Source organism: Hibiscus syriacus, unplaced genomic scaffold (assembly GCF_006381635.1).
Source record: "Hibiscus syriacus cultivar Baekdansim isolate YM2019G1 unplaced genomic scaffold, ASM638163v2 tig00112411_pilon, whole genome shotgun sequence".
NCBI lineage: Eukaryota > Viridiplantae > Streptophyta > Magnoliopsida > Malvales > Malvaceae > Hibiscus > Hibiscus syriacus.
Window position 1 is genome coordinate 517,795 of NW_024063326.1, and position 21,167 is coordinate 538,961.

Below are 21,167 nucleotides of genomic sequence, written 5' to 3' on the forward strand. Positions count from 1 at the left end.
GGAGAAATGAGTGAAACAATGGAGTTCCTCCTCGTTATTGTTGGAAATTTCAAAATACAATTTATTAATATAAGAATAAAAAAATATTAGAATTCAGTTGTAATTGAAAATTTATTAACAGTATAATTTTTTTAGATTGGATAGAGTAATATTTTAGATTGAAATAAAAAAAATATTTTTCGTAATATTTTAAATTGCAATTGAAAATGTTATAAATTCGTATACTTTTTTTTTATTACAAGCTCTAAATTCTCTTAATATAACTTTTCCTTAGAATCTAAAATATTATAAATTTATATAATGTTTTAAATTAAATTGTTGAACAATAGAACTACTATGTGTTAATGGGCAAACATATGACAAATAGAGTGGCAAAACAACGGTCACTTATAATTTCTTATAATGTTGTTTTTTTCAATCTATTTTATATTTTACATAATTTAATTTTATATTTTTTATTCTAATAATTCATCTTTCCTAATAAAAATGGTGGATGTATTTTTATAATATATTTTTATTTAATTATTTTATTAATTTATTCATACTTTAGATTTTAAATTAATTCTTTTATATTAATAGGTGTTCATAATCACCAAAGATTGATCACAATTAAATTGTGATAAAATCAGATGCCATCATTATTATATATATATATATATTTGTGTGTTAGTATTGATGATATTTATCTTTCGCCAATAATATTTGTTTGTATCTATCATTTTTCTAGTTGTTTAATTAAATTTAACCATTTTATTGTATAATCGTATTTACATTTTAATGATTAGTTTGTAAAGTTTGATGGTTTTGGTAAGAAATTGGTTAGTTTATTATATTTTTATATAAATTATGTTTTATAATATTATTATATATCTTCTCTGTTTAATAAAACTAATTAAAAAAACATTTATAGCCGATACTAAATTCACACACAAAAGGTCAGGTTTCTAAATATATGTGAATGCATACTAATCATTCATTATCATCATGAACCATCTTGGGGGATATTTGAGAATTCTTTTAGAAAATCATTACTAAAAAGAAGTTTGGGCTGGAATGAATCATAATCTGGACATAAGTTTGGTTATAGCCCAAAGCTAATCAGATTAAAAGAAAAAGAAGACGAAGCCCAATTGACGATTTATTTCTAGGCTTTTTTTGGCAGCCTCCGACTTTGGTATGGTAGCGAGAGATTGTGGGCAGAGGAAATGGCGATGATGCAGTGGTGCTGTTCGGTAGCTAGGAGAGTGACGGTGAAGCAGTGGCCGCCTCTAACACAGGCTTCTCCGACTGGAGTAATGGAGGCGGCAGCTCCGATCCTTTGCGGAAGGGGTGACAAAAAAACGAAGAGAGGGAAGAGATTCAAAGGATCGTACGGGAACGCCAGACCCAAGAAGGAGAAGATGATCGAACGCATCAAAGACAAGGTCGAAGTTCCCAGGTCCACCCCTTGGCCTCTCCCCTTCAAGCTCATCTAAAACAAATTAATTATCTTTTCTCTCTTTCGTATTAGCTGTAGTAATAAATCTAAATTTTGCACAATTTTTTCTGGATTTTTTGTTTGTTACTTTACTTCATATTTGTGGGGTTTGAGTTTTAGGCATGTTCTCTTTTTTCTCTGGAAACTGTTGCTACGTAATTAGTATTTCGACAGCTTGTTAAAGTGGTGTCAATGGTTGCCGATTAGCACATGCCTGGAAATTTGTGCACATGAACAGGGAAACCCTAACTGTTATGCAACAATTATTACTTGGCACCATAGCTTGTAACACTGAATAAGTAGGACATTGGGACATATTTTCAGTTAATGCTTTTGAATTCCAGCACACCTGCTGCTCATGGTTCATTAGTTAAAAGAAGTGGGATTTATGAGTGGGATGGTGGTTTTCATGGTTTGGTTAAATCCTTTGAATAGTACATGATTTATGGTTTTAGGAGGAACAAGATTGTATATGAACATGAAAGATATGAACTCGAATGTTGAATGCATATCCCTGGTATAATTGAAGGGCCTTAGTCTTCTAGTGTTAACATAAAGTATGTCATATCTGAATAGTGTTCACATAAAGGGTGTCAAAATGAGCTAGAGCCTGAAATGACTTGACCCGGGTCTTCCCGAATCCGACAATTGCCCCCTCTACTTACAGTTACAAGGGCCTTGCTTATATTAGCTATGGAGCTTGACCTGCACTGTTTCATTGGAGAGACAGACAAGGGTAAGTAGGCAATTAAGCAATTCCTATAGTATAGTGTTGCTTAGGAGCTTAGTTTTTGAGGAAAAATGTAATTAGAAATCAAGTTCTCGAATTCGGAAGTTAGTCGAGTTAGCATCTTACAAGTTTGAAGTTCAAATCTCAACATCTGAAACACCTTCTCTGTTTATATTTTACGACGTCTTTCTAGATAGATAAAAGAGTGTCATCTTCCTTGGTTAACTACCATAAACAGATTCCCCCCCTGAAGACCGTGATCATGGAATACCTTGTAGAATTCAGGTGTACGTTTCATCTTACCTTCCTAAATTACTCGTCCTTCGTTGTTGTCTGACCCTTCCAGTGTATGTTTGAATCAGGTCGATTTTGATCGATATTTTATTGGTTAATGCATAGAGATGAAGTTTCCATGGTGATCAAACGACTTTTAAAGTTGTGAATTGGGATGCGAAGTTTTATTGTGATTGTTTTGCACCATTGTATTCACCACTTGCGCCTGAGGCAATATAAGTGTGTAAGTGCGTAATAACCCAAAATCTACAGCACGAATTAAATAAAAAAAACACGATAAGTGGCAACCCCTTAATAAATTTGTATCCCCCCCCTTTAAAAATTGATATCATCAATCCATGAAAGGTCATCAGAAGATGAACCTAGGGGAACAAGTGGAGACAATTGTCCCTAAAATTTAAAATTCTTATATATATATATATATATATATATTTTTATATTTTCATTTTATTATCGATTGAAAATATGTTTTTGATCCTCTTAAAATTTTATATATTCTCATTCTCTTAAAATTTTATAATTTTATCCCTCAATTCTATATTTTGCGTGAGGCCTAATTTTTAGTCTCGTATCTAGGGGTGAGCATTTGATTGAACAAAAAAAGTTTTAGTTATTCTAGTTAACAATTGTGATTTCATAAATTATATTTAATTTGAATTTTTTTGAGTTGAATATATAAAACTAGAGTCGAGTTTTTTAGTTCCTATTTAAATTTATTTATAAATATTTATAATATTATGATATTGTTTGATTTTAATTTAAATGATTTTTTAAATGAGTTTTTAAGTTTCTATTTTTATAATACATATTATGAGTCGAGAAATTCTATTTAAACTTAAAAAATCAATCCATTAATTGTTAAAAAATTTGAATTATTTGAGTTATATTTTATAAATTTGAACTTGAAATTTTTTCGTGTCGAACTTATGAAATTACAATACAAAGTCAATTCAAATCGAGTAAAAAAAATTGATTTTTCGAGTTGAATCGAGGTTTGCTCACCCTTACTCTAATCCACCCCGGTTAAGATTTTACATAATTTTACACCTCTATATGAAAATTCATCTTAAATTCACGATCCGTTTAACAGAAGGGGAAAAATCAATCACAAAGTCAATGCTATTGCCTATGATTTTCAAGAAATTACCTCTCTACACCTGTGCTATAATATGCATATATGCATGAACAAGAGCTTCACAAAAGGGATGCCATGCTGTTTTTCCAGCCATATGTTCTTCGCCTTGGGCGCAGAGGAGTAAAACTAAGCCCGAACATTTCCTTCAAGGCCTTTCCTTGCTCCACGAACCTAATCATCTTCGCAACAATGGCGGCACTGTCCTTTACATGGCTCATATCCTTGTTTTTGCTCCACAACTGATTCACAAGCTGGAGCCTTCTCTGCTTCGAGTTCAACTCAATGCCCCATTTCTGATACAGTTTCTCTCTTTCTTCTTCCGTAAATCTTTTACGCAACAGCTTGCTCAGGGTTTGTCGCTCACGGTGAAGACTTCTCACACTGCATCAACATATGAACAGATTAAAAAATCTATTTAAGTAGATGATGGAAGGGATCACATATCAGGAAAGTAACTCGAAACAAACTTTTCTTTTCTAGATTTCCATTAACGGTTGGTTGTCCTCCAAATTACCATCTTTCCAAGTATAATAAGACAAAATATCCAACATGAGATATTGAAAACAAAGAGAGGGAGAGAAAACCTCGAAGCCAGTGTGAGGGTGTGACCATCTTCAATGGTTTGATTTCCTCCAGAAAATGTTTCCTTGAGGAAGGCAAGTCTCCTAAGCTCTACCTCCATGTAAATGGAATCAGATGGATCACCTTTAAAGAGCAGGAAGAAGTATGTTCTGTAAACCAAAGAAACATTGCAAGCTTGCCAAAGCTCAAGTATTGCTCTCCGCAACCTATCAAATTCCAGAGGCCAATGCAGAGGGGTACTTGATGCTGAATGCATTGGGTCCAATCCTACATCTTTCATACTTCTTCTAGACTCACCTGCTTCCAGTCCCGTGCTCTGAACCTAAGACGAATTTATGAAACATTTTCAAAGAAATCAAATGACACATTGCTCAAGTGCAAATTTTAATGTTTTTGCAGACATGGGAGGGAAAATGGTAGGCAACTCTCAGTCTCTAACCTGACCATTAGCAAGTTGCTTCTTCAATCCTGCAACAAAAGTATGAATGCTAGTAATATCTTCATCCGCAGAAGTCTTGATAGAAGCACTCCCAAGTGAAGATTGAGAATTATTCCTGGAGAGCACGCCATTATTGGCATCAAAATTTAATAAAGGGAACTTCTTTCGGTAACTTTGTGGTCTTCCAGGGAAGTTTTTCTCCAACCCATTTAGCGGGGTGCTTTCGAGACATTCACTGTCAGCATAAGGAGAAGATGTACCGCCCATGACATATGCTTTACAACTCCAGCTCCTACTAAATTCCAGGCTTCTAGAACTCGACAAATCTGCTAGCCGAGCATCCGAGGATGATTTACCAGGGCTGACAAGAGAATCAACCGGCTTATGTACATGATGGAGTCTCTGCTCCAATGAATCAAACGCTAAACCATTTTGGTTCTGATTTGCTACTCTATCTCCATTCATTGGAGTAGACATTGTTTCCTGGTTGGTCTCATCTTCATCTCCATCTCCATAAAGTGTCAATGCCAATCTCCCTTCACTTTCACCATTTGGAAAGGCTTGAGATTGAGAATTATAATCCCTCCCTGATTCTTCTGGCTCAATACATTGAACTTCTTTGCAGTATTCATCAGGGTCATCAGCAGGTTCACCTGGAGTCTCATCAAGACTCAGTCCAGAATCAGAGATGGAATGGTCTTCATGATTGTTCAGAGGCTGATGATAGGGCTCCTGAATATTACTCCCACTCTCTGTGTCATAACAATGGATTGGATTAAATTTTTGAACATGTATATCAAACCGATTAGAATCAGCCAAACATGATGACTCCGATGCTGAATAGTCATCTTCCCATGCATCACCTGCTGGTTGATTGGGATGGTAATCGATCCTCGCCTGATCAGAGAAATGAGAGAAGGGTTAGAGGCCAAAGATGGAACTATAAACAAGAGATTAAGCTAGCAGTTAGGACTATAATGAGTGAATATCATAAAATGCAAAGAATGAAGATACAGAATAAAAGCAATAATACATACCGATTGTCCTGAACTTTGATCATTTCTAATCACCCTAAGCAAATCCTCGACACGAGATTGAGCAATATCACGTTGCTTAGTCAATTCTCTAATATCCTTCTCCATCTGCATAGTGCGAAGTCGTGCAACCAATGTTAGGCAACATGTAGATGTAGATGCCTAATCTTTTTTTATTATATCTACATGCCAGCCACCCCAGATGTGATATTGAACAGAATTAGGTTTTTCATTCACAAGACAGAACGGTTTGCTACTTTGCTTGCAGCCTAATTTTTCACTTGCAAAAGATTCTATTGATTGCAATGCATAGGATTCTAGAGTAATGGAACTTTAAGTAAGGATAACACTGCAGGAAGCGCTTCATCAATAAATATGTGATATGTAACAGTTACTCATTTTCATTCAGGTACACATGGTAGCAAGTCCAAGTATATCTGGCAAATGAGTTTCAAAAGCAATGCATAACCTTTTGAATCTGAAGGTCTTTCTTTCTAAGTAAAGCTGCATAGTCACTGTTTGATGGAGGAGGAGCAGGACACTTGAGTTCACTTTCTAACCTGGCCAACTCTTTTTGCAAATGCTTAACTAAGGCCTTATCAGACATGACCACATTGACCTGCGCTTTTGTAGTAACTTCTTTTGCACAACAAGCAAACAGAAGAGTGTTTCTGGTTTGTTCAACATGGCTTCGTGCGGGACTCAAGGTACATATGATGGCAGTCCTGGCATTACCACCCAAACAAGGCTGCAGTATGCGTGTCAGCTTAGAATCTCTGTAATTGATATGTCCTTGCCTGCCTTTACTGCATCCACCATACAACCACAATCATTTAGGTGAGAAAATTTTAACAAGAAATTGCCTTTTGCAAAAATCATCAACATTCTGTATTTTAAAACAATTTTGTGGTAATTATTACAGAAATCAAAATGGGGTACCGAACTGGATTGAAAGAACTAACACTAAAAAAATAGTAATATAGTAAAAAGTGAGCTAATATTAGTGCCATTGAGAAAGATTCAACTCTGAGCCTAAATAAACTATCATAAAACTATGCCCAAAATTATCTGTTTCAATTTAAATTGAAAAACTAACAACCAAAAGGAAAAAGGAATTCAATCAAGGTCAAAGTAATAAAATAACTACTTCAACAATAACCAACTACGCCCAACAACGAATTTAGATATATGAAGTAGTCACTTGTAGATGGTTGAATTTAAGCAACTAAGAGCACTCAAATTTAAATATGATCCAAGCCAACCTTAGCTTGCGAACAACAGTTGACAGGGTGAGTAAACTACGATTTATATGGCAACCTTCTTTCAGTCTTGCCCCAGTGGATAATGCCTGAGATGCTCGCTCACTTCCAGCCAGATCAACAAAATTCTGCACTCAAATACCACCATCTTTTAATGACTTAAACCATTTCAGGAGAGCTACTTATTCAGTGAATTGCAAATGTGAAAGTAAATTCCATGAGCCATACCACAGTAGCTGCAAGGGTTGTTGAATTTTCTTTTCCTAGGAACTCACGAGCAGAGCTTTCAATTGTCTACAAAAGTTAGAACTCTCGTTACAGTACGCTAAAAAGGAAAGGGAAAAACTCAACATCATTACACATAAGATTTTTTCAATTAATGATATGTTGGGACATTCAAACAAGCCAAATTTGACAGGTAACACAAGAGAGAAAGTTTGGTTGAAGTGAATGGCTATTACAGGCTTATGAAATTCAGGGCAAATTACGGGAGGCGCCTTAAGCATACCATAAATGTTCAAGCGAAAGAAAGAAAGCATACCAATCTTATAATTTGATGAGATCTTGAGCTTCTCTCATTCAATGAGGTTTCTCCTAACTTTCTTTGAGCTGAAGCAATGCAATACTTTAAAAGGTTAATGATAATACATAAAGGTGCAAGTGTGCAACATCACCCAGTAAACATAGGACTCTTTAAAATGCCTTACCTACACAAATGGCTAGGAGTTCTTTCAAATGGTTCCAGTCCCTCAGCACTTCCTCTGTGACTTTCTCCACGGTGGTTCCTCTCTAATGAAAGGAACTCATTAGATCAAACATAACTCGATAAACTGAAAGTAACATAGATGTTGGTATTCACCTCAGGATCATCACGCAACCTAAGTTGGGTGTTCTCTGAATTTAGTAGGTCTCTAATTGCTTCATTGTATATCTCAATTGCTGAGAACTTCAAAACAAATGCTCTCTCCTCGTGCTGCAACGATGTTATCCGTATTATGTAAATAAAAGATTTTTAATAAAGATATGGGAAAATGCAATAAACATGGTGGAACTCAGATGAGTTAAAATTTTCATTACTCTGTTTATGTAGTCAAATATGTCTGCAACAGTATACTCAGTTATTCCAGTCATGGTGTATGTCTTCCCACTGCTAGTTTGCCCATATGCAAATATAGTAGCTGTGGAACAGGAGGAAGAAAATGTGTTAGAAAAAACCCTTTTCCCACCTCACCAAGTAGTTTATCAAAGATAGAAACACCAAGATGCCAAATTGCCAATACCCTTACTTACAATTAATACCACTAACAACTGAAAGAGCAACCTCTTTGGCTCCTTCCTCATATACTTGCTTTGTCAAGGCATCACCCCGAAATACTCTATCTGTCCGCAACATAAGAAGGAAGAAAAAAGTGACAGTAACATAAGTCTCATGTCTGGAACTTTATTGACCAAAACTGCTTCCAAATCTCAATCACATAACAGAAACAAATATTTTCAAGTTTGATGCTTTTAAAATTGATATTAAAACTTAGGCCAAGAATGTATGTAATACAAAAAGAAATCAAGATCTCGATCATTAAGATGGCCTAATCAATTAGTGAGTTAGAAACTGGGAGTTGGTTATAGTTTAAAGAAACCGAAGATGGTTCGATCAGAACCAACATGAAAAACAGCAAGAATTTGCTTACCAAATGTATAGGCAGACGGAAATGTGGACCCTTCGCGGAGGGTGTTCCGATATAGGATAGTACTGTCATTGATGCACTCCCAATCAGCAACTTCATTTGCTATAATTTCCTTGTCACTCAAAGGCCTCAGCCTCACCACAACTAGGATCCTCTCCTCGCGCTCACCTGCCATTTGTGCCTTCTGCTCTTTCTCCAACTTCTTTAACTCTTCCCCACCAATCGCCCCCATTTTTTTCACTCCACACTTCTAGTTACTCATCGTACTAAACGTTAAATCAAAAAAAAAGATCCATGAATTTGCAGATTCTCAGAAAGAGGAAAAAAATCAAACTCAAGAGATCAAATACACATCTCACTCTTGCTTTCCAAGTTAACAGCCAGTTGTTGGGATTGCCAAATATATTAAGCTCAGGCCCACGCGTTCACAACCATAGTCTATCAGCTAAAAGAAGCTAAACGTGATTGTAAACCCGACTAACCATAGAAAACGATCAATGAGTATAAAGGCTAATTACTGATTATATCAGCAACGACGAGCTAATTATAAGGTTTATCCAACCAACATGAAAATGATTTGATTTTATATCTGATATTTTATTTTTAGGGTTAAACATAAATTATATTAAACATTGTTTAAAAAATGATCACAAAAACAAATGCCAATGAAGCTGGTGGTTAAGATGACGAATTCCATTCCTAACACTAATCTGTCAACCTCCCAATTTTTTTCTACAAAAAAAAAAAAGAAAACTATTTATTTTTAATTCTTGACAGAGCAGAAACCTTTACCTGGTGTCACCAACTATGCTTAAATGCCAAGCAAAGAAAATTTCAACTTTATACTCATAAACAAATAAAAAAAATCTTTTCGTTCATTTTCTCATTTCTACTTCCCTTTTTCTTTTTTACCTCAAAATGAAAAATGGCGGTTCAGTTAAAAGAACTAATGAGAGTACCAACTTCAGTACCAAAACAGCGTCGTTTTCCCTCCATTATGCTGCTGATCTGAAATTCTGAATTCTTAATCGTACTTCCACCTCCAAACTCGATTTCTGCAAAATCCAAACCGAATAAAATCTAAAAATCGTTTTAAAACAAACGGAGTTTAATTCGGTAAAAATATGCGCATTTTAGCGTAAGATTCCAGGAATTTATGGATTGTTAAACGTTAGCTGTAGCAAAATTTTCAACGGTCAATTTCTGAATCAAAATGACAAAAATCTCACGCACATACACAAAATCCACTAAATTAAGTTATTCTTTGAACTTAAATTTAAATTTAAACAAAGAAGATTCTAAGAAATAAGAATTTCATGGAAGAGGAAGGGCACCGACGTGACTTGGAAGAGCAAACAGCTGAAGCGAAATCGATGGTGCTACGACTTTACGCGTCGAATAAAGTTGACAACGAAGGACAAAAGGGAGAATGTGAAATTAATTCAAGGATAAAAATGGAGGTAAAAAAAGGACCGAACCGGAGACTTACGCTACTTGTTGGAACAGTTAAAACCTGAGATTCTACGTGAAGAAACACCGGGACAGCCGGACCGGGGAAGGGAACGTCTTTGAAGTTTTCTCACTTCGTTGCGCGCGGTCCAAATTTTCAATTACGGTTTTGCCCTTGCTTTTTTTTAATAGGTTTTGTCTCGCGCCCCTATGATCTTTTTTGGATAAATAAGTTATATTCCATTTAAAAGAAACCGCTGAGGCTGCTACAAAACGTCACAAACAAACATGGACAAGTAACTAATTACAACCTCAAATCTATATAACCATACTTATACAGCTTGATTTTAACCATCTCCATAAGCCTATTTACAATTACATCAATCGAATGAATCAAATTCCTATAGTATCTATGGTTGCATTCCTCCCAAATAAGATAGAGAAAGCCAGTCCACAAAAGCTTAAGGACACGAACTCGAAGGGTTTCCCCCCTGAGGTTAGACAGTAATCAGTGAAGTTGCTCGTCCCAGGTGCGTGCCACAAATGAAAGACTATAAGCGTTCAACATAGCTCCCCAAACACCCATAGCAAAAGAACAATCAGTAAAAAGGTGGTCACGGGATTCCACCCCAGCTCCACACAAGCCACAAGCATTGTCAACAACCAAGCCAAACCGAGCAAGCCTATCCTTTGTAGGCAACCTATCAAGGATGACCATCCAAGAGATTAAAGAGAATTTGGGAATATGACCAGGGAACCAGATTAACCTATATCAGCTAACTTTCTCTTTACTGTCACGAATGTTGTCCCAAATCCACTTCCCGTTAATTAAATTCCAGTTAGCATAGGGGTAGAACAGTCCCCTAGCCTCTTCCCTCAACTTCAGCAGTTTGGTTAAAATCCAGCTAAAGTGGGATTTGCACTCAATCCATGCAATCCAGAGGGAGCCCTCAACTGCTAGAATGTTTCTGACTAGCAGCATACAACATGCACTACTCCAAACCACAAGGTTTCTAAGACCCAGACCACCCTCCGATTTTAAGGTACAGACTTGGTACCGGCCAAATCTTGTTACCCTAGCTGGAGTGTCACTGCCCTTCCAAAAGAAGCGCATACAAAGCCTTTCAACGTCCCTAATAATCCCTTTTGGAAGAATGAGTTGTCTGCTCCAGTAATTAAAGATATCGAACAAGACAGTTTTGATTAACTACAGTCTGCCCCCAAAGCTAAGGTTTTTATTGGACCATTGGTTGAGCTTGTTCTTAATTCTGGCTAACAGAGCTGCACATTCCTTACCTGTGAGCTTCCTAGTCACAAGAGGTACACCAAGGTACCTAACAGGAAGATACCCCGGTCTAAAACCAGTAACAGTACAAATCTGATCAAGAACATAGGAACTCAAACCCCAAGCAAAGAATTCGATTTTTTGAGCATTCAATTTGAGGCCAGATAACTCATAAAACTTCTCCAAGGTGCACAACACTCCCAAAACAAAATCAAGGGATCCATGGCAAAAGACAATCAAATTATCCGCAAAGCAAAGATTAGTGAGAGCAACTCTTTTACATTTGGGGTGGAACTTAAAGATTCTCTGTTTAGCAGCAACATCCAATATGGAAGACAACACATTCATAGCAATGACAAAGAGGTAAGGAGATAAGGGGTCTCCTTGCCTAATTCCCCTATCACCCTTAAAAATCCCAATAGGCTCCCATTTAGAGAGACAGAGAACATAGGAGTAGTAATACATGCTTTGACTAAATTACAAAATATAGGAGTGAGCCCCAAAGCCTCAAGAACATATAGTAAAAAACCCCAGCTAACAGAGTCAAAAGCTTTTTGTAAGTCTATTTTTATGGCACACTTAGGGGAAAGACTTTTCCTTGAATAACCCTTAACAATTTCCTGAGCTAACAAGGTGTTATCAACTATGTTCCTATCCCTTACAAAGGAAGACTGACTTTTAGAAATCATGGCAGGGAAGAAATACATTAATTTATCCACAAGAATTCTAGTAATAATCTTGTACACCACTGAACAACAAGAAATTGTCCTAAAATCTCTAGCCAAGTAAGCATTAGGGGATTTAGGGACTAAGACTAAGGAAGTAGAATTGAAAGCTGGCAACATAACAAAAGATTGAAAGAAGTACCTCACAACAGAAATAAAGTATGCCCCAACAATGTCCCAGGCAGCTTTGAAAAAACCAAAAGTGTATCCATCTGGGCCTGGACTTTTGTCCTTACCTTGCTTGAACAAGGCCTTTTTAATCTCCAGATCATCCACCTCCTTAGTGAGAGAGTCAGCAGCATCATTAGGCAAAGTGTAAGTCAACATGTCTTTAAGGATCTCAATGGAACAACCACTAACCATAGGATCAGCAGATCCAATAAGATCAGTGAAAAAACTAACTAACTCTACAGCCATCTCATCAAAAGACTCAAAATATTGACCCTCTTCACTCATTATAACTCTGATTGTATTATCCTTTTTATTAGACTCAACCATCTGATGAAAAAACCTGGTGTTTAAATCACCCTCCTTTAACCAATGCATTTTAGCTCTCTGCCTGTAGAATTCTGACTCAACAATTTCCAGGTCTACCAACTCAGCTTGAATAATTCTTTCATCATCCATCCTCCTCTGGCCAACATGGGACAAATTAAAAAGTTGAATATGCTCTAGATCAGATTTCTTGGACTTAACTCTGCCAGAAATATCAGAGAAGAATTCCTTATTAAAATCCTTAAGACAAGACTTAAGTCTTTTCAATTTTTGGAACAAACATTGCATGGGGTTCCCTTCACAATGGCCCAGCTAGGAATTCACAACAGTACTCAGAAACTGTTCATGGCCAGTCCAGTAGTTAAAAAACTTGAAAGGCTTTGGTTTCTTAATCATAGCCCCTTTTTGTGACCATAGTAGACCCAGTCAGTGATCAGACACTCCTTGAGCCTTAAAATCAGCAAAGGAATCAGGGAAATCCAACATCCATTAAGGGTTGACCAGTAGCCTGGCCAAAAAAGAATCCTCTTGTCTGTTTAACCAAGTAAACAGAGGACCTAGAAAAGGATGATCCATCAACTCAAGGTCATCCAGGCATTCCTGAAATTCCCTCATATCAGGAGTATAGTGCACTCCTATAACTTCAAAGTCAGAACTTTCCTCTGGGCTAGCAGTGATGTTGAAGTCACCCTCAATCACCCAAGAGGAAGAACCCAAATCATTCTCAACAGTCTTCAAATGGTCCCATAGACCTCTCCTAACAACCCATTATTGCTACCATAGATGGCAGTAATACCAGTCCTATGCCCATCAACAGTGCCAAAAATAATGATGGCCTGGTCACATTTCCTCTGCGCCACGTGGTCTTTCTGTGTTATTTAAGGGTTAATGTTAACTTCCCATCCCATCGCATTCCATCCGTATTTCACTACCGTTGTATTGTTGAATATGGTTTATTTAGGGTTTCAGTCCCTCGATCATGTTCAAATTTATAATTCAACTCTTTCTTTTAGTTTAGTATAATTTGATCTCTTATTTTATGACGTTAATTACTGAAACTTTTTAATTTTTTATTATTGACATACAAATTAAGCTGCCATATAACTGTCATCTAACTTCAAACATTAAGCTTATATATAAATTACTTGAATATGATTTATTTAATTTTTATATGATTCTGATCATGTGATTTAATAATTATAAATAAGTTTTACGAATATATAATTTAGAATATTTAATTTTAGCGTATATGCGTGGGAGGCAGGGGCTATTGGGCTAAGATTCAGGAACAACAAATTATTTATGAAACCCTAAAAATGCAAAGACAAACCATGCTTCAATCAAAGTAATATGGTCCGCAGACTATGTTACGTTAAAGTTAATGCAAAAGTATTGAAATTCATATAATTAGATTTTCCATTTTAATTACAAACAAAGAAAAAATGACCGAAATGATTTATTAGATCTTAACTAATATGATCAATTATTAAAGAGTATAATTGGGGATTAAGTTTTGTAAAACAAATGATTAATATAGAATTATTTAGTTCCTTAACTTTCAAAAATAATAATGAGAATAAAAGGTTGAAAGTTTATTATTTTTATTTAAAATTATTATATTTTGGAGGAGTATTTCTAAAATCGTACACCCATTTATTATTCATCTAGAGTTTCGTATTTTTAAGGTGATGAAAATTTAGTGATTGGATTTCTGATAATCTCACATAATTCGTCGGAGATAAATTTGACAGTTGTTATCATTATATGTATGACATCAATCGTCTCGTAATCAATGTATTTATACCCAAATAAAGATGGAATATGACCTCTCTCGTATTTTAAACTTCATCTATCTCATATTTTTCTCTTTTACGATTTTCCTCTCCTCTACAAACATATGTCAATGATCGTTTTTTATTGGTTGTTTTTCTTCACTCAAATAATTTGAGATTAACTTTTGTAAAACAAGCGATTGAAATAGAATTGTTCAGTTCTTTAACTTTCAAAAATAATAATGAGAATAAAAGGTTGAAAGTTTATTATTTTAATTTTAATTTTAATTTAAAATTATTATCTTTTAAAATATTTTTTAAATCGTACATCCATTTATTAATTTATCTAGAGTTTCATATTTTTTTAGTGGTGAAAATCTCATGATTAGACCCTTGATAACTTCACACAATTCGTCGGAAATAACTTTGACAATTATTATCATCATATGTTCGACATAAATCGTCTTATAAGCAATGTATTTATACCCAAAGAAAGATGGAAGACAGGCTCTCTTGTACTCAAACTTCATCCATCACATATGTCTTTTCTTTTACAAATTTTCTCTCTTCTGCACATGAAAATATTCGTCAATAATTGATTTTTATTGATTGTGATTATTCACTTAAATTAAAAAAGATGAAATGTCAACGATGGACAAATCAGATTTATTCTTATTAACAAAAATTAATACTAATTTAAATAATTTGATTTTAAAATAATTGAATCAATTTAATTCATTTTAATAGAAATTAGTCCAAACAACCTATAATGGATAAAAGGCTGCAACGTGAAATGCATAAATAACTAATGGGTGGAGGGAACTGTAAAGATGCCTCAATTTCGATAGCGTAGATCACGGATCATCACCTTTTTTTTATCTTTTCCTTTTTACTTTCTGGCAGTGAATATAGGAGAAGAGGGTGGATCTAGGTTTAGTTATTAACGATTATAAAAGTGAAACAACTCAGCCCAGCTCAGCCCAGCTCAGCCGCGCTCAGCCGCACCTGCTTCCTCCGTTAGTTACGCTGCCAACAATGATACAAGGTCAAGCTGATCCGCAAATTTCCAGATTTCGAGCATCAGAAAATGTGATTAATACATGATTTATATTATATAATATAGCCTAGTTAAATTTTATTACTGTCTTAATCATCATATAAGAAAAATAGTAAACTATCTTCTTATTTATCCAACTTTCAGCGAATTTTAATTTTAATTTCAAATCATAAAAATAATAAAATGACCATTCGATTATTTATATATTCTAAATATATTTTTTTCATTGAGAAAATGACGACCGTCTGAACTAGACTTTAACATGTTGATTGAGATATAATAAAATCATATTTTTAATGATGTTTATGGTATTGCCGTTGCTTTCATGTACTTATTTGATGGCATAATGTTTCAAACACTAGTTCGATGACAAAATATAAACAAAGACTAGATCCATAAAATACAACTCAAACAATTTAAAAATCAGATTTTATTATATCACAATAAGCAGATTAACTTCTAACTTAGACAATCGTCAATTTTTTTAAAAAAAATATGTATTTAAAAATATAAATAACTGACTTATTATATTATAACTTTTAATGATTATAGGACTCAACAAATCAGTGTCTTATAATTAAAAGAATTAATAAAATAACATCATAAAATCAGAAGGCTATTTATGTATTTTACCTTAAAAATATTAAATGTTTAAATATATTTTATAAAATTTATATATTTTTATCTTATATATATTAACAAAGAAGTTAATTAAATTAATGAATAGAAAACAAATTTTAATAAATAAAAATATTACAATAAAAAATGAATAATAAAGTCAAAAGAGTACTTTGTCAATTATAAGGTTGCACGCGTACCAATTACTTAGTGGGCCCGTCTTGCTGGAGGGTCCATTTGTACATTAGTCAACTAAGTCAAGTGCTTATTTATAGCTAACAAACTTTATTTTTTTTTTTGTTAAAAAGTTTAGAAACTTTGTTTTATAATTTTTATTCATCAAATATTACATAAGAAATTAAAAATATAATTATATTGTACTTTTCAAACAAGTAGAAATAATTATAATTTATAATTTATAATTATTTTATTTTTATATAATTATATTATGGTGTCGAAACATATTGAAGAAAAACTTTTATATTAATTATTCAAAAAAATTTAAAAATTATATTAGTTTACTTAATGAATTAAGCATAAGTTTCTATACACTTAAATAGTAATTGTCTTTTTAAAAGAGACGATATTAGAGAAATCTTTTTCACTTTTATCATATGAAGCAATAAACACATTGTTTGAACCCTAAGGCAGCGCATGGATTTTGTCATATCTATCAGCTTTGAAGCCATTGATATGTCGTATTCAAGTTTCCCTGATCTTTCGGATCGAATTAAATCAATTTAAATTTATAATTTTTATTATATGTTTTTTACACATTAATGAATGAGTTAGATCCACTTACACTTAGTGTATAACATTTAGTTTTACACTCTTCTAGGATTGGATGAAGGAAAATCAAAAGCCAAAATTAACTCATTATTTTTTTTCCAGTAAACGTCTTCTCATTTTCTAATGTTAATTACAACATTTGATTTCCTTTCATCCAAATATCATAAAAATATGTAAAAAAATAAAATTAGTTTTAGACTATGCAATTGATCATAGCCCTTAATGAATAAATAAGTATTCAAAAAGTTATATATATAAATATATTTAGTGTTTGGTGTTTTACCATCCATTAAAAAATAGTTCACCCCATGAATACATGATGTCAAAAGAAGATAAAAAAATATTTATTTCGAGCAGCAATATAAATCTTAATTTTTTGGTGCATTAAGTTCCCTCTATGCCTTTCACTATTCTTTTTGAAATAAAAAATTATAAATCCAAAAGTTAGTCTCAAACACGATTTTGAAAACTCATTTATTCAAACATGAAATAAAGCCTCGATCCTCTAAAATCAGTTTTAATGTTGGTGCTTGTAATGATAAACTGAGTTAAAAAAAGTTATAGGTTTTAAAAGATCGATTGAATGATATTTTCTTAATCGATATAACGAATTGACATAAAAACGATAATAAAATAAAATATTACTCATGTACTTTGATAAAAAAAAAATACTTTAAATATCTAAAATAAAATATATAATTTGAACAATATTTTACAAATAAACTTTTTAAAACTGTATTATATATTTATCTGGGTTAACAAAAATTCTCAAGGAACAGATTCTAACAATTTGAGGGACATAAATTATAATTTAGTCATGCGATAAAAGTCTAATAGTAACGATGAAATGGTCTATTTTTCTTTAAAAAGTTATTAATTAAAAGGGTAAAGTACACAAATGTTTTATCGTAATTACTCCGATTATTAAAAATTATAAAATGATCATTCAACTATTTATATATTTCAAACTCATTATTTTCTATAAAAAAATTAACGTCAGTCTAAATTGAACCTTAACATCTTTACTGTGATATGATATTTGTTTGATATTTTATGATATCACAGTCAGAAGGTTAATATCCATATCATATTGTTATCAATTTTTAACAAAAAAATGACGAGTTTAGAACATATGAATAGTTGGAATATCATTTTATACTTTTTAATAGTCGAGATACTCAATAAAGTAATGTGCTATAGTCATATACCATTTATATACTTTGCCCTAATTAAAAACAGTAGTTGAATATTATTAAGAAAAAAAACTATTATAATCATCAACTACCCATATTTCTTAAGCACCTTACCCTATCGCAACACGATTTTCAACTATCGCAACGCGAAATGCAACGCGAATTTGCGATAGTGGAGATCGCAATGTGAATTAGAGATCGCATTACGATTTTGTTGGTTATTTTCGCAAATCCAAAAAAAGTTAGTCAAAATCGTATATTATCTAGGATTTTTGGTCACTGAGGTTATTTTCTCTTATTTTAATTTCATTTTCCATCAGTTGTTTTCATTTATTAAAATAAAGGTGCGATGGTGATGATGCTTCAACTTTATAACAATTTGTTGTCACGTTTTTTAATCTCAAAATGGTTTCTGTTTCATTGATGCTCGAGCAATTAATTCGATCAACCATGTATGGTTGTTCAATTTTGTTCTTAAACTTGAACCTTAAGCATTGGAGTAAGATATTCGAGATTAATGACATGACTAATTTGTGTTTAAGGAGCAAGGCATGTATTACATATTTGAATATTATTTGGTAATTTTTTTTCTAGATACGAATTATTGTAAAGTTAATATATTTCATGATAAATTTTTTTCTCTGTAAATATATAATTATATAGATGTACTTTCGTATGTGATCTCCACAGCAATTGAGATCTATGTTGTCTAAGTACATTTTAGGACTTAGAACATAAATATTCTCTCGATTATAAGACGTTATTTTGATGAGTCATTCATTATTAAAAATTATAAAATGGTCCTTTGTTTATATGATGATGTTTTGTTAAGTCTTTAAACTACTAAAAGTTATAAAATAATCACTCGACTATTCATATGTTTCAAATTCATTTTCTTTCCGTTAAAAAATTGATGAGTTGGACACTAATTTGATGATTGAGATATGATAAAATCATATTTTAATGATGTCTACTGGTATCGCCGTTGCTTTCAAGCTCCGACTCGACGACATAATGTAAACATAGAGTCGATACATAAAATACAACTCAAATAATTTTGGGATCAATTTTAATCATATCATAGTGAACAAATTAACGTCTAGCTCATGCGGTCGATAATTTTTTAACGAAAAATGAGGAGTTTAGAACATATAAATAGTTGAGTGATCATTTTGTAAGTTTAATAATTGAAGGACTCAACAAAGCAACATCTTATAGTTTGAGGATCATTTTATATATCTTTTAATGGTTGGGGGACTTAATAAAATAATATCTTATAGTCAGAGATTTTTGAGATATATACTATGCTATGATGTGTAGAGAATTGTGTATTTATATTTGTTTTTATGATTTCTACGTTTATAATGAACTATTGTTTTTCTTATTTGCGGAGGTTGAAGAATCTAAATTACGTTAAATTTTATCTCTTGTATGTAATCTATTTAGTGTTGATCTCACTTTATTTTCTTCACTCATAAGTTCCTAATAAGTAGTATTAGAGTTATGGTTCAAGTTGTTCAGTTTCAAATGAATTTATTGTCGTGAAATTTTGCTAACGATATTGCAGTCATACAAGAGAAATTTGGATGCAACGAGCTTTCAATTATAAGATGAGTAATTCTTAATCGATCTAATAATTTTAAACTAATATTTGATTTAAGTAAGAATGAAATTTGTTAAGATTTAAAGATATGCTTTAACGAATATTTAACTTAAGTAATGAATTGAAGGATGTTTGAATGTGTGTGCTATGGAATCAATAAGATTGCCCAAATAGGTTTCCTTCCTTTCACTAATATTACTTGTTTGGTATTTTAAAGTTTGTGAACATGTTCGTTTAACGTTTGTCTAATATCCGGTAACGAACATTCTCTTTTATTTGCAAGCAAGAAAAATGTAAAATTACACCACTAGTCCTTAAGTTTTGTAGGCTTCACAGTTTGAACTTTAAAGTTCACTTTAAATTCAATTTACTCCCTAATTTCACCAATATTTAAAATGTAAAAAAATAAAAGGAAAATGAGAATCTATTAAACGAGCTTATAAATGAGTCGATAAACGAACCGAATACAACTATGTTTATGTTCGTTTATTAAATGAACATAAAATTTTTGTTCATTCTCGTTAATTTAACTTAATAAACAAACATAAACGAATGTTATACGAATGGTTCACGAACAGTTTTTCAAACGCTATGTTCATTTATACCCTATTTCAAAGGAGAGCCTGAACTGTGGAGCAATTTCTGACTTCCATAGTCACATGAGAAACAGAAGACTGACGTTTAGTTGTTTTGGCCTTTGAATGTCTTTGGGGATAGTTCTGATGTCTTTGAAGGAAATGAATCAGTTAATACTTTTGGTATAAAGTTCTGTATCCGTCCCTAATTGTAGATATAACTGGATCAGTTCTCTAACATATATGTATTTACCGAATGAAGGGCTTGCAGTTGTTTTGATTTTTGTGGATGATGCATTAAGTAAATCTCATCAGCAACAAGTTTATTGACTAACAGTACATTGCAATCCATAACAAAAACTAGTCTCCAAGGCCTACAAGAACAATACACACACAGAGAAAATGTACCATGATTCCAAGAACAGTTTGTGGGATTATCCTGTGGAGAAGCTGGGGGGTGTAATCAGCAACTTGTTGAGGTGTGGCCTTGTCTTTGCATTCAGCACCAGGGGTGACCATGCTGGGCTTGAGGAGGATGCCCTCGAACATGACATTGTTCCCGGCGAGGTAGAAGAAAACCTCAGCCCAGACCTTTTGTGCTACTTCGGAAGTCCTATCGATTCTGTGATCATCGTCAGCAAGATTTCCAGCTCCACGATCAGGACCAATCCACTGTCCTGCGACACAAAGGCAACAAAAAAGACACGTCTTAATAACAAGTAGCATATAGATAATGGTAGCATAATCATATCAATATGATTCGTTCACTACATAATCATATCATAATGCCAGACCCCAAGCTGATTCTTTAACTGCCAAGACAGAAGGACCGTTCGGAATGCTCACGACGGTACGCCTGTCGATCAACAACAGCAAACAGTGTCATATAAGAATTCTTTACTTCGACCCTACATAATACGATCGAGAAGTTAATCGAACATGGGATTACCGTTTGGCGAAACGAGCACCCT

The 21,167-nt window shown here is 33.3% G+C and overlaps 3 protein-coding genes across 3 annotated transcripts; 1 reads left to right on the plus strand and 2 right to left on the minus strand.

The window, feature by feature from the left end:
* Positions 1 to 1,091: 1,091 nt before the first annotated feature.
* On the plus strand, positions 1,092 to 1,660 carry LOC120179285 (30S ribosomal protein S31, mitochondrial-like). The gene has a single exon (XM_039184921.1). It carries the CDS (start codon positions 1,206 to 1,208, stop codon positions 1,473 to 1,475), a length of 270 nt encoding a protein of 89 aa, XP_039040852.1. The 5' UTR covers positions 1,092 to 1,205; the 3' UTR covers positions 1,476 to 1,660.
* A 1,848-nt stretch (positions 1,661 to 3,508) lies between these two features.
* LOC120179282 (kinesin-like protein KIN-7E) lies at positions 3,509 to 8,964 on the minus strand. The gene is made up of 14 exons (XM_039184918.1): positions 8,639 to 8,964; positions 8,241 to 8,330; positions 8,028 to 8,128; positions 7,810 to 7,923; positions 7,658 to 7,739; positions 7,492 to 7,559; positions 7,179 to 7,244; positions 6,954 to 7,078; positions 6,161 to 6,497; positions 5,695 to 5,799; positions 4,658 to 5,554; positions 4,221 to 4,540; positions 3,628 to 4,017; positions 3,509 to 3,537 (listed from the first exon to the last, which is right to left on the minus strand). Exons 1-13 carry the CDS (start codon positions 8,865 to 8,867, stop codon positions 3,696 to 3,698), a joined length of 2,856 nt encoding a protein of 951 aa, XP_039040849.1. The 5' UTR covers positions 8,868 to 8,964; the 3' UTR covers positions 3,509 to 3,537; positions 3,628 to 3,695.
* Positions 8,965 to 10,592: 1,628 nt separating this feature from the next.
* On the minus strand, positions 10,593 to 20,922 carry LOC120179370. The gene is made up of 6 exons (XM_039184983.1): positions 20,605 to 20,922; positions 13,091 to 13,321; positions 11,909 to 12,901; positions 11,362 to 11,774; positions 10,903 to 11,247; positions 10,593 to 10,785 (listed from the first exon to the last, which is right to left on the minus strand). Exons 1-6 carry the CDS (start codon positions 20,920 to 20,922, stop codon positions 10,593 to 10,595), a joined length of 2,493 nt encoding a protein of 830 aa, XP_039040914.1.
* Positions 20,923 to 21,167: the final 245 nt, after the last annotated feature.

Coding starts and splice junctions, on each gene's coding strand:
- LOC120179285 (XM_039184921.1), top strand. CDS start 1,206: ATGGCGATGATGCAGTGGTGCTGTTCGGTAGCTAGGAGAGTGACGGTG.
- LOC120179282 (XM_039184918.1), bottom strand. CDS start 8,867: ATGGGGGCGATTGGTGGGGAAGAGTTAAAGAAGTTGGAGAAAGAGCAG. Junction 8,129..8,240: donor AGTTGTTAGTGGTATTAATT/GTAAGTAAGGGT, acceptor CCTGTTCCACAG/CTACTATATTTGCATATGGG. Junction 5,800..6,160: donor AAGACCTTCAGATTCAAAAG/GTTATGCATTGC, acceptor CGCACTATGCAG/ATGGAGAAGGATATTAGAGA.
- LOC120179370 (XM_039184983.1), bottom strand. CDS start 20,922: ATGCTACTTGTTATTAAGACGTGTCTTTTTTGTTGCCTTTGTGTCGCA. Junction 13,322..20,604: donor AAACTGTTCTTGGAATCATG/GTACATTTTCTC, acceptor GACCATTTGAAG/ACTGTTGAGAATGATTTGGG. Junction 10,786..10,902: donor TGGAATTTAATTAACGGGAA/GTGGATTTGGGA, acceptor CATCCTTGATAG/GTTGCCTACAAAGGATAGGC.